The 20,020-nt window shown below is 51.7% G+C and overlaps 2 protein-coding genes across 20 annotated transcripts in view; both read right to left on the bottom strand.

The window, feature by feature from the left end:
- The window catches only part of LOC128780434 (bone morphogenetic protein 8B), a 30,149-nt gene extending 17,055 nt beyond the window's left edge, over positions 1–13,094 (bottom strand). The window contains exon 1 of the mRNA XM_053920066.1: positions 12,388–13,094. Within this exon, the coding sequence (XP_053776041.1) occupies positions 12,388–12,721 (334 nt within the window). The 5' untranslated portion in view covers positions 12,722–13,094. The remainder of the gene's footprint in view (positions 1–12,387) is intronic.
- A 2,807-nt stretch (positions 13,095–15,901) lies between these two features.
- MACF1 (microtubule actin crosslinking factor 1) overlaps positions 15,902–20,020 on the bottom strand; it is a 320,700-nt gene continuing 316,581 nt past the window's right edge. For all 19 annotated transcript variants that reach the window (XM_045190859.2, XM_053920914.1, XM_045190876.2 and 16 more), the window contains 2 exons: positions 18,218–18,347; positions 15,902–17,522 (listed from right to left, as the gene is read on the bottom strand). In XM_045190859.2, coding sequence (XP_045046794.2) covers positions 17,269–17,522; positions 18,218–18,347 — 384 coding nt within the window. In that variant the 3' untranslated portion in view covers positions 15,902–17,268. The remainder of the gene's footprint in view (positions 17,523–18,217; positions 18,348–20,020) is intronic.

The raw sequence follows: 20,020 nt of genomic DNA, 5'->3' as shown, positions 1-20,020 counted from the left end.
AGGGGTGACAGTGAACTTTCCAGGAGGTCATGGGAAAAGGATGCTGTAGAGGAAGGGACCAGCATAAGCAAAGGCCTAGAGCTGAGGGACTGATAGCACAGGCAGGAAAACAGCCATAAAACACAGCAAAGGGCCAAAGGATGGCAGATACTTTTGGAACAAGGATGAGGGACAGCCAGAGGGAGGTGGAAAGGAACAAGGAGAAGCAAGGCAGGAGTGACAGCTGCTGGAGAGGCCCTGTCAAGTGCTGGGGAAGTCCCATGGTGTGGTGCAATCAGAGAAGGCTTCCTGGAAGAGGTGACATCTGAACTGGACTTGGAAGATGGATGGAGTCTTGGCAGGTGGAGAGGTGGCAGGGAGGGCATTCTAGGCAGAGGGGACATCGAATGCACAGGATGAATGGTCCAAGGCCACCCACACATCAGCAGGGTTGGGTACGGGGTGTGAGTCTGGCTGTGGCCTGACTGCAGAGGGCTGGAGTTCCCTCCTAGGAGCATGCACTGTGCCTCTGGCCTGTGGGGCCAGGGTTCCGGCAGCAGGTGGCTGGTGTGGAGTGGAAGCTATGTGTGGAGGTGGGGGTGAGGCACAGGCTGGAAGGGGACCCGTGGTGGGTGCAGAATAAATCCCCAGCTGCTGGGAATGCCCAGGACAGTATATTTAGGGCTGTCTCACTTTAGTTTTCTGTCACTTTCTTTAAAAAAAAAAATCTCATTTATTTATTTTTAGAGAGAATGGGAGGGAGAAAGAAAGTGAGGCAGAGAAACATTACTGTGTAAGAGAATCATTGATCAGCTGCCCCTTGCACGCCCCCAGCTGGGGACCTGGCCTACAACCCAGGCATGTGCCCTAAGAATTGAACAGGCGACCTTTTGGCTCACAGGCTCACTCTCAACCCACAGAGTCACAGCAGCCACAGCGAGCCCTCTGTCACTTTCAAACAATCTGTGTTTCCGGAAAGTGGGGGCGGGAGCCGCCCAGCACCTTCCCCAAAACCCAACACTGAGATTTTAATTATGTCTGTGAGTCTTTTTTAAAATTCTCTCTCTGGTTCCTGGGCTCAGTGACCACAAGTCACCAGGCGGGTGGCGGAGGTGGATGTGGGGAGCACTTCCTGTCCTCGCGGTGGGAGCCTGGTCCGGTGATGGACGGGGCACACAGCTGTGCTGCGTGGGGCCAGCGGACACACATGTTTGGGCAGGAGGAGATGAGTGTTCCATCCCCAGACTGGGGACAGGAGGAAATAAAATGTCCATCATGCCCTAACTGGTGTGGCTTAGTGGATTGAGTGACGGCCTGCAAACCAAGAGGTTACCGTTGGACTCCTGGTCAGGGCACACGCCTGGGTGGCGGGTCGGGTCCCTGGTTGTGGGTGTGAGGGAAGTAACCAATCTATGTTTCTCTTGCAAATCGATGTTTCTCTCCCTTTTTCCCTTCCTTCCCCTCTAATACATACATACATACATACATACATACATACATACATAAACACTTAAAAAATGCCCATTGTTAGACAGAGGCTGGACACGTAGCAAATGCCCACGGGAGCTAGGCTGTCTCAGACACACAGGGTGGCGTTGGGTCCTCCCGCACAGGCAGCGAGCGTGGAGGTCAGGGTTCTGGACAGACAGACAGACACACATACACAACTTTGGTGACAATTCCTGTGGATTCAGGGACCACACAGACCACACCTGCATGAAATGGGTCCAGGCTGTTGCCTGTCACAGGGTATGTCGCAGAGAGTAAAGGAATGTCACTCCTTCACCAGACCCCTTCAAAGCAGCATTAGGTGTATCCGTCCCCGTCCCCAGGTGCAGCGGGAGCTGACGGGTGGGTCACTGGGAATCTCTGCAGGCCTGACGCTGATTTTCCTGACGGATCCGGGGACTGAGGGGACAACCCACAGACCTGCCACTGCCACGCGGGCACCAAACCGTGGGGCCTCCCTCCTCTGCTGGGTCAAGGGCGCCTTGTTCACCTGAACTGACTCTAGTTCCAAACCTCCGTTCTGTGTGTTCTGATAAACCGCCCAGTAGCTCCAGCACAGGAAACCACCCATCCTGTCTGTTCCAGGCAAGCTCTGAAAGATGGGACATTTTTCAGAAAATAATGCTTTTAATCAGAAACTGATAAAACTTTCAGTAAGTGGCCAAAGGGAGTTCTCCCTCTCTTTGCTGGAACTGTGGATGTATAACTTTTCGGAGGTTGTTCCTTTGGGTTAAGGAAGATATTTCTTCTCAAAAGCTGAGTGAGGAACGGCATTTGTAGGGACCTGGAGTTTCCCCCGTGGAGTTGCTGGCAGGTGCCCTGCTATAAGCCACTAAAACAGCCCTGAGAAGGGTAGCTGCTCCGGCCTGCAGCCCGAGCTCCGGGTCCCAGCCCTGCCCAGTACTCTCCCTGTGTGGGCTCAGTCTCATCTGTGAAGTGGGGATCCAAGGAGCCTTTCCATATGGGGCTGAAAGGGCTTTGTACAGGGCAGAGATTATGAGATAGGAGTGATGGCTACTCCTTAGGAGTCAGGATGGCTGCTGACCTCTAACTTCTGACCTTAATCGATGTATCGAAGCGATGACCTCCTGCCAGCCCCATTAGGAGATTCATGTGTGAAACTGAAGAGCCGTGGGTGGGGGGGGAAGTGAGTTAGTTGATTTCTTTTTCTGAATAAAAGCATAAAATAAAAGATAATAGAACATCAAATGTATCAATTCAGCAGAAAGGCATTTGGATGGCATCAAGGTACCTGCTTTTTCTTTTCTTTTTTAACTTTTAATATATTTATTGATTATGCTATTACAGTTGTCCCATTTCCCCCCCTCACTCCACTCCATCCTGCCCACCCCCTCCCTCCCACATTCCCCCCCTATAGTTCATGTCCATGGGTCATACTTATAAGTTCTTTGGCTTCTACATTTCCTACACTATTCTTACCCTCCCCCTGTCTATTTTCCACCTATCATCTATGCTACTTATTCTTTGTACCTTTCCCCCCCTCTCCCCCTCCCACTCCCCTATTGACAACCCTCCATGTGATCTCCATCTCTATGGTTCTGTTCCTGTTCTACTTGTTTGCCTAGTTTGCTCTTGTTTTTGTTTTAGGTGTGGTCGTTAATAACTGTGAGTTTGCTGTCATTTTTACTGTTCCTATTTTTGATCTTCTTTTTCTTAGGTAACTCCCTTTAACATTTCATATAATAAGGGCTTGGTGATGATGAACTTCTTTAACTTGACCTTATCTGAGAAACACTTTATCTTCCCTTCTATTCTAAATGATAGCTTTGCTGGATACAGTAATCTTGGATGTAGGCCCTTGCCTTTCATGACTTTGAATACTTCTTTCCAGTCCCTTCTTGCCTGTAAGGTCTCTTTGGAGAAATCAGCTGACAGTCTTATGGGAAGTCCTTTGTAGGTAACTGTGTCCTTTTCTCTTGCTGCTTCTAAGATTCTCTCCTTCTGTTTCATCTTAGGTAATGTAATTATGATGTGCCTTAGTGTGTTCCTCCTTGGGTCCAGCTTCTTTGGGACTCTCTGAGCTTCCTGGACTTCCTGGAAGTCTATTTCCTTTGCCAGATGAGGGAAGTTCTCCTTCGTTATTTGTTCAAATAAGTTTTCAATTTTTTGTTCTTCCTCTTCTCCTTCTGGCACCCCTATAATTCGGATGTTGGAATGTTTCAAGGTGTCCTGGAGGTTCCTAAGCCTCTCCTCATTTTTCCGAATTCTTGTTTCTTTATTCTTTTCTGGTTGGATGTTTCTTTCTTCCTTCTGGTCCACACCGTTGATCTGAGTCCCAGTTTCCGTTGCATCACTATTAGTTCCCTGTACATTTTCCTTTGTTTCTCTTAGCATAGGCTTCATTTTTTCATCTGGCTTTCGAACAGATTCAACCAATTCTGTGAGCGTCTTGATAACCAGTGTTTTGAACTGTGCATCTGATAGGTTGGCTATCTCTTCCTCGCTTAGTTGTATTTTTTCTGGAGCTTTGAAGTGTTCTGTCATTTGGGCCTTTTTTTTTTTTTTTTTTTTTTTGGTCTTGGTGCATCTGTTACTTAAAGGGGCGGTGCCTTAGGTGTTCCCCGGCGGGGTAATGCTGGTGGCTGCGCTGTGACGCTGTACGTGGGGGAGGGGCAGAGAGGGAGCAATGGCGCCCGCTCCCCTCTCCACCGGATTTCAGTCTTTCACTCCGCTACCCACAATCAAACTGGGCCCCTCTGGTGCTGGTTCCCGAGTGGGTGGGCTTGTGCACGCTCTAGGCCCCTGTGGGTCTCTCCAACAACCTCTCCTGTGAGGCTGGGAGTCTCTCCTGCTGCCGCCCCAACCCCCACGGGCGTTTTCAATCAGAGGTTTGAGGCTTTATTTCCCCACGCTGGAGCCCTGGGTTGCGTGGTCTGCTTTGCTCCCCGCCGTTTGTCTGGTTTATCTGTGCGCGAATGTGGGGCTGCAGGGGCCGCTAGTGGTCAGACTGCCTGCCCTGTTGGTCCCACACTCCACCAGTCTCGGTCCCGCCATGGCCACGCAAGTCCACTCCGCCCTGGTGCCCGTCTCCGCCCCTCCTACCGGTCTGGATGAATGTTTATTTTTTATTTCCTTGGTGTCGGACTTCCTTGCCATTCGATTTTCTGTCAGTTCTGGTTGTGCGAGGAGGCGCAGTGTGTCTACCTACGCCGCCATCTTGGATCTCGGTGCCTCCTTTTTCAAGGCTCTTGATCCTCTGGGTCTCTATGCACATCTGCAGAATGACCACTTGCTACCAGGATAAAGGAAATTGTAAAATGCATGTTTGCTGTTGTGGCCAGTACTTGGTTATGGTCCAGCAAGTGCTACCACACGTTTCAGGAGCATTTCCTTTGCTGGGCCCCTGCATGCCCAGCCTCCCCCTTCCCTATCACCTCAGCCTGGAATCTCCCAAAGATGCCTGGGCTCAGAGAGGCAGCCCCTCAGCAGCGCCACGGGGGCCATTGCTGGAGTTCTGGCTCGGGCACAAAGCAGAAACTGGCCCTTTCTTCGTGAAAGTGCCGAAGATTCCAAAACTTCAAGTTCTAAGGACAGATCACCACGTGCACTCTCCTCCCGTGTTTCCACGCACCTGGAGACGGGACCCGGGAGTCCGCACCCTGTGCGGGCCCCTTCCACTGCAGCGGCCCCCCCACCACATAATGCTGAAATGATGGTGTGAAATACGAGCTGGACTTGGCCTGTTGCTGCTCCCCATCCTGCTGCTATTGTTTGATGGTCCTCAGAGGGAATTTATGGGAAAAGCCAAGGACTGTACAATGTGATTTCTTGGGTTTTCCCAGTAAAATTTCGCTCCCGGTTGTGGGGTTGGGAAGTTCATTTCCAGGTCCCCTGGCAGATTCATACAGGCTGAGCAGGGTGGAGTGGGATGGTCACTCCCTTCCCGGCATGTGTTCTGGATCCTGGCCATCTGAGATATGTCCTGCCAGGGGTCCCCTCACTTGGATTGATTATCAGCCTGAGAACCCAAAGGTTGCTGGTTCAATTGTCGTTGGTTCAATTCCCAGTCAGGGCACATACCTGGGTTGCAGGCCAGGTCCCCAGTTGGGGGCATGAGAGAGGCAACCGATCAATGTATCTCTTACACATCGATGTTTCTCTCCCTCTCTTCCTCCTTTCCTCTCTCTAAAAATCTCACCCCCCCCAAAAAAAGTGGCTTTGCCTTCACCTCCTCACCTTTACTTCTGAAACTGTCTCCAGATAGTAGTGCCAGTGTCTCCTTGGAGACTGAGAACCACTGTGTTTGGTTCCTGCTAGGAATCAATTCCTCTGGAGGAGGAAAGGACCCAGGCAGAAGGAACAAAAGCCTTGCATGTTCCAGAAACATCCAGTGGGGCTGGAACCTAGTGGTCCAGGGATGAGGTGTCCAAGATGAGGCTGGAGTGACAAGCAAGGCCAGTTCACAGTTCTGTTTATCAGCTCTTCAGAACTCAGCACAGTGACCCGGAGATCTCTGTGACTCAGGAACAATGTGATGAAGCCCAGCCACTGCTGATGCTGTGACGGCCCCTGACGCTGTGAGGGGGGTTGGAAGCCCCCTGGAGTTTCCTGTGGCCAATGGAGACTTGCAGTCAGCTCCATGGACACCAGGGCAGGTGGGATATGGATCCAGGGTTGGGGACAGGTAATGACACTGCTGTTTCCACAAACTCCACTTGGGGAAACTCTCAAAGGGTTTACTTTCTTAACCCCCTTCCTTGGCTCCAGGAAAATAAAGAATCATAGGTCCTTCTCCCCCAGCCTGATTAAATACCCTCCAGGTCCCACATGTGCGGGCAGGGCCCCTGTGGGCAGGAGGTGGCCTCTGAGGCCCTGCACCCACCACTCACAGGCTGCACCTCCAGAGGCCACACCCCGTGTCCACCAGCCCGACACCATCAAAGCCTTCGGCTATTTTTGTGCCCTGGACAAAATTTAGAGTCACCCAGATGACCCGAGTCTACCTTGTTTCTGTCCAAAAAGTAAGACTGCAGAAGAACCCCTTTTCCTCCAGCCCAGAGTGACTGTTAAGAGAATAGAATCTTCTGACCTGTCCATCTGTCCTTCCTGCCCTCAAACCGTTCCCCAGCCCTGCGGCACCCCAGGAGGGGCCTAAGCTGGGCTCTGCATTCCAGGACCCCCCTGAGCTGGCCCAGCCCCTCCACTCGTCCTGGGCCTTCTGGCTACCAACGTCCTCCACTGGGTGGTCCCCATCCCATGTCTGAAGGCCTCTTTCCTCTCAGTCCAGCTATGAAAGCCCCTCATCCTCCTCTGACCCCACACAGATCAGCCTGCCGGGGCCCCCCCTTTCCCCACCCCGGGGCCCTGACCCTGCTTCATCTGCCCCCAAGGCTGGAAAGCAGGTTGAGGGCAGGGACCCAACAGTGTGAAGTGGAAGAGGGAGGCTCCATCCCCTTCTTCCAAGGGCTGCTGGTCCCCAGGACAGTGGCTCAGCTGTGTCCAGCCCTCGCCGTGGGTCTGGGAGTGGCTTCCACATCACTGTGTGTGCCTCCATCAGAGGCCACTCATGTTTCTCACTTTCCTGTGGGCCTTGCCGGCCCTGAGGTGGAGGGCAGCCTCCCCTAGGGCCCCACAGGCAAACGGCTGGGCCCGTCTGGCTGGTCCTGCTGGTAACAGAGGCCAAGGGGCCCATTCAGAGCTAAAACAAGACCCGGGTCCCCATGGCCTGTGCAGGCCCACAGGGGAGCCGCAGAATCGATCACCTGTGGATTCTGCACCCTGAATGGCTTCCTCCCTCCAGAAATCTCAGCGCTGCCCGAGAGCAGGCCCAAGGTTTCATTGCCGAGGTATTTTTAGTCAGTCCTCATTACCGACTGTTTTCAGAGCTCTCTCCATAAATGGCTCTGCACTCATAATTACCGGTCCTGGCCTCAGACGGCTTCAGACCCCAAATTAAAAGGGAACACCCGCACACTCCACCACATCAAGCCCACCAAAGCCAAAAATAGATCCAAGGAGATGTGAGCAAGGAGGATGCGATTCCTCCCGTAAAAACCCAGGAGAGAACTGAACCGTGGGCGTTTTCCAGAAAGATGTGGCCTCGCTGACACATCCCTCTCTCCCGTGGGGAGTGTGTTCCCGTGAGGCGGTGGGCCGTGAGGGATGGGCCTCCACTCGGGGTCTCCCCCCTGGAGGAGCCCCCATCAGGAGGCAGGGGGTGGGCGCATTCTTTGGTCAGAGCTGGAAAGGCCTTCAGGGTGACCCTGCCTAGAAGGGGAAACTGAGACCCAGAAGGGGCAGAGACTTGCCAGGGGTCGCAGGGCCAGTTAGAGGTTCTTCATGTGGACTTTCAGGCTTGGAGCCGATGTAAAACAAGTGGCCCTAGAGTTCCTCTGGGTGGCAATACTGGGATGGGGGTCACCTGTCTTCAAGGTTCGTCTGTCAGCAGGTGCCCTGAGAATGCCTGCTGAAGCCACCTTCCTCCAGGCAGGACCCTGCAGGGACTCGGGGTCCCAGGGGAGGAACCAGGGACATGCTGCACCCATTGTCACCTTCCAAAATGACAGAGAGGGCTGGCCTCACTGGCCAGGCCAGACTCCTTCACAAGGTCCTGGCCCTGCCTTCCACTGAATTCCTCTTTTCTTCAACTTTGCCCAAAGGCCCTGAGCACCTGACTCACAGAGACCAGGGTGCACGGCAGGGGGAGGAGTGTGAAGAGTGACATTTGGCCCCTGTTCCCAGGTGGTTTCCTGGGGAGGAGGACAAAGAGGTGACATACCTCTGAATCTGTAGGCAGAAAGTGTGTAACAGGCACCATGCCGCGCAGGGGCCGGAACAATGGAAGGAGCCATCTCTTTGGGAGGAGTAGGGGGTGGGAGGAGTCAGGTTTACAGAAACCCCTGCCAATCTCTTCTAAAGACAGAGATGGAGGAGAGGACAGTCTATGCAGAGGGTATAACATGAGCAAAGGCACTGAAGTGGGAAGTACTGAGTCAATCGGCTTCCATTTATGAAGTTCCTGCTGCGTGGTGCACAGCCCGCCGGCCTCGATGCCCGTTTCGCTTAGTCCTACACCACCCAGGAAGGTAGGCCTCACGCACCTGAAAGGCATCTTAAAAGTGAGGAAATGAGAGTCAGAGACTTTAGAAGGAACCTGTGCACTGTCTCACAGCTCCCAACCGGCAGAGGCGGGATGAACGTCCAGGTTTCACATAAGCACAGAGGGAAGAGGACGAAGATGCTCAGAGCAGCTTATTCATAACCCCAAACCGGAAACAAGCCACGTGTCCAAGAGTGAGAATGGATAAATGGGGTGTAGCCATGCAACGCAATGCAACTCACTTACAAAAAAGAACTACAGAGACAACATTGCAGATTAATCCCAAAAATATTATGTGGAGTGAAAAACCAGCCACAAGAGTATGCGCTGTATGATTCCATTCACATGAAATCCAAAGAACCGGCCAAAAGGACGTGTGGTGACAGAAACGAGACTGGCTGCCTGCCGTGACCGTCTACTGGGACTCCGAGGGGCACGCATGTTATATGTTCCTGTGAGGTCTGAATTTTATGTAATGAATACGTGGTAGTTCTGTAAATCCCCAAACGATAGACACTTTTAAAAACAGGATTCTGAGACAGGCCCTGGCTGGTCTGTCTCAGTGGATTGAGTGCTGGCCTGTGAACCAAAGGGTCACTGGTTCAATCCCAGCGTAGTGCATGTGCCTGGGTTGTGGGCCAGGTCCCCAGGAGGGGGTATGTGAGAGGCAACCACACGTTGATGTTTCTCTCCCTCTCTTTCTCCCACCCTTCCCCTCTGTCTAAAAATAAATAAATAAAATCTTTAAAAAAAGCCAAACAGGACTCAGCTTATAACGTACGTTCAGTACTGTCCGATTCAGCAGCACTTACTGGACCGAGGATGGCCCAGGCCTCGGGGTGGTGGAGAGGCAGCTTCTGTGTAGGAGAAGAGTGGAGGACGTGCAAGCAGAGAGACCACCTGCTGTGTGGCCTTGGGAAAACTACCTAACTTCTCTGAGCCTCGTTCTTCTCTTTAAAGCCAAGATGTGACAGTAAGTGTGAGATGGAAATGAAGAAACAGATGTGGGGTCTGGGCATGGGGTCATCTCAGTGTCATCTCACACAACCCCTGAGCAGCCCCACAGGGTGGGTACCATACCACACGACTATTTATTGAGTGAATTGGTGGGGAAAATGAAGGAATTCCCCAGTGAAGAACCAAAGAAAATGACCCTGAGGCTCATGGAGGACCTGGGCCACATCCCTCATTCCCACTGAGCCCTGCCTCTCCCACATCCAACAGCCTGTCTGTCAACAGCTCTGTCCCCAGTCACCTGAGACCCCAGAATAAACTAGCCTGGTGCAGGGAAGGCTCAGGACAATAGCGAAGATGGTTCATTCATTCCTGGCTGCGTTTCTGCCTGCGCTGGTGTTCGTGCCTCAGTTTCTTAATCTGGATTTCAAGCACCTGTCACCATGTCGACATGAGGTGGAGGATTCAGGAGAAATAAGCAGAGTTGTTCCTTTCTGTCTGTTCTCCACCTAGGAGGGGCTGGGATGGCCTGAGGCGCCCAGGGCAGGGATGGTGTTGTAAGTATGTACCTCCAACAGAGCTGCAGGGTCAGAGCTGGGAGGCCCCTCGTTTTTCTGACACTATCACTATAGACTGGAGGGGAAACTGGAGGCCGAGAGCAGGGAAAGGACACGACTCAGGACATGAAGGAATCAATGAAGCTCCGACAGGACAAGTCCCTGGTGGTGTCTCCTATCTTCTCCCTGAGCACAGGCAGCACCAGGGAGAGGCTCTGTCTGCTCCATGTCGGCATTGATCGGCCCCCGTTACTATGTTCTGGCCACAGGAAGCCAAGATTCTATAAGGCTGGTTGACAGACAGGCCAGGCAGGGCTGCCAGCTCTGACCACAGCCCTGACCCAACACAGGCACTGTTCATCATGGCACAAGCCCCTAAAGCATCTGCTCAGACACAAGGCCTGGCCCATGCCCTGGTGGCCTGAGAGAGGTCCATGGCCTCTGGGTCCCACAGGCTGCCACTGAGGGTCCAGGACCTGGCTGGCACCAGGCCTGGCTTCTCAGGAGCCAGATGTGGCCGATAAGGGAGGCAGAACAAGAGGCAGCGGGCATGGTGCTGATAGAACAGCGACTCTGCTATTAGACTCCATGGAGGTCCAGGGGCCCGGGGTTCTGGGCCTCCAAACAAGGGAAGAGTCCTGCTATGTGTCTGATCCCTTACACCAGTTAAAACCACTCTCCCTGAGATTTCTACTATGCAATTAGTACGTCAGAATAAAGAAGGCCCTCTGACAGCCGGCAGGGCCCACCCACAACTGGGCTTCCACTGAACTAGGACAGGCTTGTTGATCCCACGGGCCTTAGATCTTAATGAAACATGCAGAGATGGTGGGGGAAGAAGCTGGGGCTGGAAACCACTGCCTGGATGATGTCATGTACTTGCTGTGTGGCCCCGGGCTGGCCATTCTGCCTCTCTGAGCCCATGAAATGAGGCTGGATGAAATGAGGACTTACAAAGCTATGGAACTTCAACTGCTAGTTTTTATTCTAAAAATGGGTGGAAACACCTCTGGTTGGCTTTTTAAATCTTTTCTGGGTTGCACATGTGTATGAGATGCATGGGGACATTCCTGTCACGTCCATCCCAGGGCTGGGCAGCAGCTGGGAGGAACCGGAGTCTGCAGTGATGAGGCCCAGGTTCATCCTAAGGGAGGGGCTGGCTTTCTGCTCCTCCCATGCATCAACCATCACACAACAGCTCCGAGGATAATGCACTGCTCACTCGGAGCCGCATCTAACAAGGAGGGACCTGAAGTTCAGATCGGGGAGGGACTTGCCTAAACTCACACAGCGGAGCCAGGAGGGGAACCAGGTCTTCCTGAGCTCAGGGCACTGCTTGGTTCACAGCCGCCGCTCCCACTAGGGCTGTGCACGCCTTGACCCAGGGGATGCTGGGGAAGCAGGACATGGGCTGGGCGGTGACTCACTGTAACAGATGGCTCCCTTGGGGGCATTTTCCGGGTGACTCCATCCACAGCTCTTCTTGGTTCTAAGCCCTGGGTCAGCTTGTCCCAAGGACAGAACTCCAGTCTCAGTTCCACATACTCTCTGTCCCTAGTCCCCACCCTGCCCTCGAACCAGGAAGGCAGCCTGGCATCGGGCTCTCAGCAGAGGTTAAGAGCTGCTCCTGCTGCTCACTCCCCCACCTCAGCCCACCACCAGCTCTGGGTTGAGAGGGACAGAGACCTCTTTGGCTGTTCCCTCTTCCTGCCCTCGTGTAGGAAGCAAATGGCTGAGACCCCACACTACCTGCTGCTGCTCCAGTGCCTGGGCTCCTCTGCCTAAACCCTCTGAAGGCTCCCTGCACCCTGAAAGCCTGCCCTCCCATCAGCAGAAATGTCCTGGAGAACCAGATGTAGGGCCACACAACCTGGGCCTGTGCTGGCTCGGCCACACAGAGGCTGAGCTATCCTGGGTGTGACATTGCCTCCCCCATCCTCACTGTCCTCATCTGGGAGATGCGAATGAACAGCCTGGCTGTTAACTGGGTTGTTTAGGGAAACAAGAGTAGTGCAGCCCAGGCTGGTGTGGCTCAGTTGGTTGGGCATCACCCCACAGACCGAAATTTTGCAGGTTTTTTCTAGGTCAGGGCACATACCTAGGTTGTGGGTTCAGTCCCCAGTGGGAGTGGGTGCAAAAAGCAACCTGTCAATGTTTTTCTCTCACATCGGTGCTTCTCTCCACAGACCTGGACACTCACTGCATGTCCTCCCCAAGGAGCCACTGTGGGGGCGTCCGGACACTCGCTCGCTGTCCGCTCACGCTCATTCTCGCGGAGATCGCACTGTCATTGAGTCATTGACGCCCATCCCCGGGGCCCGCACTCACCCATGTTCACGAAGCTCATGACCAGGTCGGCGCGGCCCAGGCCCCGCTCTCGGGGGCCACCGTCCTCGTCGTCGTCGCCGGCCATGGCGTGGTAGAGGTCCAACATGAAGAGCGGCGCGGATATGGGCAGCCGGGAGGCGGCAGGGGGCGCACGGGGCCGGGGTCGCCGGGGCAGCCCGAGCACCGCCAGGATCTCGCGCTGCAGGTCGCGGCGCTCGCGCGGACCCAGGCGGCGCTGCGGGCAGCCAGCCGGGGGGTGAGGGCCGGGGCCGCCACCGCTGAGGGCGCACAGCGCCAGGCCAAGGAGCCACAGCGGCCCGGGACGCGCGGCCATGGCGGGCGGGACTGGCCGGCGCTCACTCGGCGTTCATCCGCTTCGCCGCGGGCCCGGGGCCGGGGGACGCCCGACGGCGAGCGGCGGGCCGAGATGGGCTCTGCGGGATGGGGCGGGAGTTGACCGCGGCTGCAGCGCCGTCCCTGGAGAGACCCGCGCGCGGCACCTGTCGCGGCTCTGGGTTGGGTGGCTGTGGCCGCCAACACCTGGGGCAGAGACTACTTCAGGGACAGCACACCGTCGGCCAATTTCTCTGCCGCCGCTGCGCCCTCCAGTCCGGCTGCTGCCGAGGCCCGCGCGGTCCAGGCGCTCGGGAAGGTGGGGACCCACGAGCTCCTGCTCAGCGGGACCAGGGCGGTCTCTGCCCCGCGTCCCAGCTTTGGCAGCCTTGGGTCCGGGCTCAGCCTCCGGGTCCCGCCCCCTCCGGCCCTGACCAATGGGGGCGCGGGGCGGGGCCAACGCCGCAGAACCCGTCCGCCTTCGGAGAGCTCTGAGTTGTAATTGCTGTCGTGGGTGGTGGCGCCCGGGAGATTCGACCTGCTAGTGGGTGGTGGGCGGACCCAGCGAGGGCTCCACAGACCAGCCGACAGGGTCGCCTGGGTCGTTCTGGGCTGCCCACACAGCCGCTGGCCACGCCGGCGGGCGTGTTCAGAGACTTCAGGGTGGCGGCCGGGTGAGAAGAAAGCAAGAACCCGCGCTTCCGCGGGGCGTGTCTTTAAGCGCCCTTGCCTGGCGGGAATCTCAAGTCTTGGTCTGGCCAGCGAGTGAGCCGACAGCTCTGCCTTGGTGCGCTGTATCCCCCAAGACCCGAAACAGGGTCTGGAAGGGCCCCGCAGGTGCCAGCCAGGCCCAGAGAGTGGGCGCCTTCCTCTGCCACCAGCATCTGGGCTGGAGCTCCTCGCCACCGGAGCTCCTCGCCGGCCTTCCGGGCGTCCTTTCGGGTGCACTGCTTAGGCAGTCTTCTTCCCAGACACCTGCTCTGTCGCTGCAGAGGCGCCCACCCTCCTGGCTACTGCGTGCTCCCGGCCAGCGCTGCTGGCCGCCAACCTCTCGCCCAACCCGCCCACCACCTACTTATGGGTCCAAATCCTCCGGGAGCCAACTGCAGCGACAACCGCCAGCTCTCGCTGTGCCCGCTGTCGACACTGGTGACAATGTAGGCCTGCGCCGGAGTCGTGCACCCAGCTCCAAGACTGCCAAGGAGCTCTGGGACTGTTCCTCAGAGCCTGGGAACCGTCTTGCGAATTTTAATTGTCAAGGCACTCAGCAGCTTGCAAGAGGAGGCTCCTCAAGTCGGAAACTCCTGGACTGACTAGCATGGACAAAAAAGGAGCCACATACTGAACCTGACGTCAAAGGTCAGGGGAGGCCCGCATGGTAAGACTTACAAACTCAGAGACTGAAAGTAACCAACAGGATGGTCTGGACATAAAAACTCCTAACCGAAACCTGGTATGGTGTGTAGTCACATCCTAGCTAGTCCTGTGGTTTCCTTGATTTTACAAAGGTCGATCTTAAAAAAAAAAAAAAAATTGTTTTGAGAGCAAGAGAGAGATTAGTTGTTCCACTTATATATTTTTTGGTTAATTTCTGTATGTGCCCTGACTGGGGATCAAACCTGCAACCTTGGCCCATCAGGACGAGGCTCTAACCAACTGGCCAGGGCTGGGCTGATTCTTGTAGCAGCAGTCATTCATCCCAATTTAGTTTGAATAGAGATGGCTGTGTTCTTTAAACGACAGCCTCAGATTCCCATAAATGGGCTGTCCCCTGAATCAGAGATGAAGCTGACCAGCACCCTGGCCCCAGCAGTCCCAACTCTAACAAGGATGACAGGTGAGCATAGTCTTTTCTGAAGGCAGATGAAGGTTGGGCTCTGAGAGATCAGCAGGCAAGCGCCTGGAAGGGAAGAAATTGGGGTGGGCTGAGTGGAATCCTGAATTGCAAGGGAACTAGGTGGGGAAGACTTCTTGGACAAAGTGGTATCAAACAAGAGTGTCTCCCTGGCAACTTTGTGATCTTGGTCATTACTTAACCTCTCAGGCTCATTTTCTTATCTGTAAGTGGGGCTCCCAACTGTAGGATTGTGATGGGGATTAAACGAAAATGTACCTAGAGCACTTAAAACAGTGACTGGCATGCAGTAATACACTCAAGTGTTTGCTACTGTCATTCAAGGCCCCAGTAACCCCCCTTCATCCTCTACCCAAAGACCAAATTTACATGACTGCTTCAGCCCTTGCCCCAGAACTGTAATTTTATTTTAACCCCTTTTCTGGCATCCTTTAATTTCCCTCATGGCCTTGCATACAGGTGTTTGTTGAATGGAAATATACTTTCTAAAGATTCCATGACTAGTTGAGCTTTGTCTCAACAACTGAGGTGAAACCTGAATGACTTGGTAAGAACAAGTGACCACGGTCCAGACTGAGAAAGATGGAGGTCAAGCTGTTTTCAGCATGCTTCTGCAGCCAGGAAGCCTAGAGAGGAAGGCCTGTTTGGATGAAAATGCTACCCTACACAAGGTTCTGGCATCTTAAAGTCACTCAGTTCCACAGAGATTAGAGTAAGCACTTCCCTCAGAAGCCTTCAGGCTGCAGGTTCGCTTTAATCTGAGTATTTGGCCTCAGCTTTGGCAAACACGGTCCACTTTCCAAATTCTCCCATCACAAGAGGAGTACAGCCTAGTGAGTAAATACAGGCAGCTGAGTTTGAACCCCTCAAGTTCTCTTGCTTATTCCCTAGCCTCATTCCTGGTGTTAGAATTAGCATTTGGTCGTTCTAGTTATGTAGCCAACGAGGGGCTGGATGAAACAGAGCTGCCAGACTTGAATGGGTCAAAGATTAGATTCCCAGCCATGTTTGCCACTTACTCACCCTGTGATCTCAGGCAAATCACTCTCATTCATGTTTCTCCCTACATAAAAAAAGGAGCTAGATTTGATGACCAATTTTGCTTCCACCTCTGAAATTCTATCATTTAACCAGAAATTTCAGTGTACTGTGGGAAATTAGCCCCATTTTCTCAAATCCCAGGACCTCTGTGATTTCTAATATGGAAGTCTTCTTACATTACATCCTGGTATTTGTTTAAAAACGTAAGTAGGGTAGATTCCCTACAGATGCATGTTAATAGCTTGATTGTTTCTTTGTTGCCTTGTTAAATAAAGTTAACGAGGATAAAATAAACAAGGAAAAAATCTATTAATAAGCTCTGTAATTTATCCATCAAAGACATTTTGATTTCAATAATGCATTCAAGTTACCTAAAACACAATCATATCTCAGAGGAACATGTTATATATAAGGGAATGGCTGAGGAGAAAATCAGGAAATACAAAATGTTTGTTACTGCAAGCAATTTTAATACAAAAGTGTCTTGTTTTTAAACAGTTCATTGGTAGAGCTTCAGTTTCTGCCTCAATTAAAACCAATTGAGATAATCACACAGCAACATGGTCGGAGCTGAAGAGGAACAGCAGCTACAAACAGGAGCCCCAGAAGCCCCTCTTCATGGTCACTTGGTCAGTTGACTTTATTACGCACAAAAAAAGACGGAAGCAAACGGGACTTGTTAACAAGTGTGCTGGTGAACTCCTTTAAAGGACGAGCAATGTTTGTCTTATGTCCACATTTTCAGAATAGGCTCGTGGAATTCATTCCTCAGTTTGTGGGAAGTTGACCATTTAAATAGCAAAAAATACAGATAAACAAATCTATAATTCACAATGCCACCTAGGACTCTCCCTTTGCCAAGGGCCTGGTTCCTGGTGAGCACAGGAGTTATTGGTGGCTGGGCTGATTAGAAGTTACAAACCAAGGACTCTTAAAAACCCCAATGTTCTGACGTTTTCTGAACAGTTAGTTACATTCACCCCTGAATTCTAGCAGCTATTTGTCCTTAAAACACCCAGTACTGAGACAGTACTCAGAGACAGTATTGCAATGAAGTCCTTTTGCTGTATCATGTGCAAATGTCACCTACGTGAGGTTCCCCCTCTTCAGCTAAAATCACACAACATTAAAAACAATGGAAAAAGCAATTAGAAGTACCCTCCCCTCAGTTCTTGCTAATTGAGGTGTCTGTGATTTACAAAAAAAGAGTTCCTTAAACACTGCAGGATTCTTATTTTTTAATATAATTTATCTTGCTGAGACAGCAAGTCAAGTTTATAAAGAAGATGCATTTAGGAATAATCCTAAAAGATAAAGCAGGTTTATAACCCTGCGCCACACAGAAACCCTATTTAGAGGCTTTTTTCTCTTTTTAAATACATATTCGCATCTTGACCTTTTCATGTTTTTTTTCAAATATTTCATTTCTGGGCCCCATCCATTACAGGGTTACCAGGAGGCAAATTTTATCTACATAAATATTCACATGAAAATAGTAACTTACAAAAAGAAAAAAAATAAGGCAGCTTCATAACACAATTATTCTTTTACACTTTTAACAATATAACTTCTCCCGTTCAGAATAAATATACACCCAATATATGGAGCAGGATTCAAAGTGGAGAGAGAGGCCTGGGGGTGCTTATACAGTGTTATCGCTTGGGACCCGGAGTCCTGGGGGAGGCAGTGGTGGTCTTAGACATGGTTGGGATTTTGGAAGGCTTGCTTAGCCCTCTCCTGGAGTTGCCCTGGCCCCCTGCGGCACTGCTTTCTGAAGTATCTGAACAAGCAGACTGCGTCTCTAAAAGGTCAAAGTCAGAGGCATCACTTCCTCTCCGGCTGCTGGCTCGACTTCCGGCTCGACTCCCGGCCCGGCTCCCAGGGCGACTGGCTGACTTCTTAGGGTCTGGAATTTAAGAATAAAGCAGCAGCCTTAACAGAGATGTCTGAACCTATGTACCAGTGTGCGACTTTGGGCAAATCAGAGCCTTTCTGGACCCCATTCTCCTCATCTACGCAGAAGTTACTAAAACCATTTCTGGCTCTGTGACTCTGCTTAAGAAGCCTGCCTCCTGAGGATCAGAAACCAGCTTCTATCAGCAGTACTGTTACCTGATAATATATCCCCAAGGTGGAGCTGAGCAGGGTGGCAGCTGGGGTAACACATGGGGAGATTGAGAATGGGGGCAAAGTGATGGCAAGTAAATGTGATCTTTCCCTGACTTTCTCAGCTCACCAGCAGCAATAAAAAATATGGGGCTGGAAAAAATTACTAGAAAGTGCCTATCCCAACACTGTATGGGTTTCTGAGAAGGCCCCGCGCTTCAGGAGACCCTTTCTTCCTTTTACAAAGTCTCATATATGGTTTTGGCTGTGGAAGCGTCTGTTCTCAGAAGGCAAGCCTGAGACAGCTGCAGTGACAGGAGAAAAAGTAAAAGGCAGCAGAAAGCCTGAAGGTCTGTCCCTCTGGGCATCACACCTAAGTGCTACTACTCTCACGACCTGCTCCTCAGGGAGCAGCGGAACACTGCTGATGGGCTGCTGTTTCCAAATTTCTAGCTGGGCCACCCCCACCCCCCATCCCAGTGCACAGGTACATACCTGCCCGATTAGTTTTGGCACCTGTGGAGGCTGGGGAAGAACTATTGCTAGTATCACCAGCAAGGGATGTTCGACTAGAATGGAAAGTTGGTGTTGGCCGTTTCAACTTGCTGGCAGATGATGGAATAACCTTGAAAAATAAAAGGGTTATATTTACTTGGTGAAATCTTTGATAGAAACTGAATTTTAAAACTTAAAGGCTTTCCTTATGTCTAACTGATTGAAAAGCAAGTTAAAAGTCCAGGAAAACAAAGATTTATTTTGAAAGTGTTCTACGTGATGTATTTTGATGATTCCCAAAATAAAGGTTTTATGTTTCAATTTAAAATTTCAACATGCTTCCAATACCTTTTAACTTACTGATATTTTTCCACTATACATGGGGGAAAACCCATAAATAGTAAAAGTGTAATACTTGTAAGCAATAGAAATATGGTGAATAAGTAAAGGGAAAAATATCCAAGTAATCCCAAGTATCAAAGTTTGGGGGTTAGGAGAAATATGAATTCTAGCTTCAAATATTTAATATGGAGAGCCGGATGCTGCTATTCCAGTCTCTCTCACTAGGTAGGCGCAGCAACTTCAGTCAAATTAAGATCTTTTAGTTTTTGCCTCACTGGTAAAAATGCAGATAAAATTACTCAACTTGCGGATCAAATAAATGATTAGAAGTATACGGGGTGGGGCTGTGATATCAGGAGCAAGGCCCTGCACGAGGAACCTGAAGACCTGGACCTGGGTCTGGGCTCTGACTTCACGTCTCTCTCAGGAAACCAAGGCTGGTCCGGCCTCTCTGACTTCATTCCCACTGTACCCCATCTTGCTCAATCCATCCCAACCACACTGCCGTCTCTGCTGTTCCTCCCACAGCCCAGGTGGAGGGAGGTGCTTTCCTGTTATCTGTCTTTCCTGCATTGAAGTGTGAACTCCATAAAAGCAGGAGCTTTGTTTTGTTCACTGTCATACCCTCAGAACCTACAACAGTGTCTGGCACAGAAGAAGGGCTCAATAAAAACTTGTTGAATGAATAAATCATGTGCAGAAGCACTTCTTAAGTGTGGTTCCCCACCCCCCCAGCATCCTTTCATGCCAGAGCATACTGTTCTATAATGTTTCTTTGAAATCAGCTGGGTAAATTGTTTTCCAGGACCTTTAAGATGTTTATACCAACAGAAGAGGAAAGCAACCCATTTCATTGTGATTCTTGTATTTCTTTAATCTGTAAAGCAGCAGCAGAAGCGACAGAAAGTGATGAACATTCGAGCACCAGCCCTCCGGGCCCACACAGGAGGAAGAGCACCAGTTTCAGAAGCTATCGCTGGTGAACACTGCTGCTAGGAAGACACGCCCCGGAGACCTGGGCTGGGAGTCGCATCAGGGTGTGGCCTGGCTGCAGAACACCAACAGGTAAGGAAAGATGAAACCTCGAAACGAAACAAGGTGAAACCTTAAGACAAACAAAAAGGCTGTTCTATCAGAATCCCATGAGAATTTGTACCGCATAATTAAAACATTTATAATTTTAGAACTTTTAAAACTCCCATGAAGCTGAGCCACTAAGGAAGAAGAGAAGCCTAGCAGGCTGACCCTTACGGTTTTAGTGGCCATAGATCTCCCGATCACGTTCTAAACTAGATCTATTTCTAAACTGAAGTTTTAGCTTGGCGCGGGGTGAATCCCAAAGCAGCAGTCCATTCACAGCTATTGGCTTCGTGTACCTCCTGGTTTCTCTGGCTGATGCGCTGCATGACTGAAGGCAGTGCTATCTTTTGAGGCACAAGAACCCGGTGTTTTCCTTGAGAA

The sequence above is a fragment of the Desmodus rotundus genome, chromosome 3, assembly GCF_022682495.2.
Source record: "Desmodus rotundus isolate HL8 chromosome 3, HLdesRot8A.1, whole genome shotgun sequence".
NCBI classification, from domain to species: Eukaryota; Metazoa; Chordata; class Mammalia; order Chiroptera; family Phyllostomidae; genus Desmodus; species Desmodus rotundus.
This window is presented reverse-complemented; position numbering and strand designations above follow the sequence as displayed.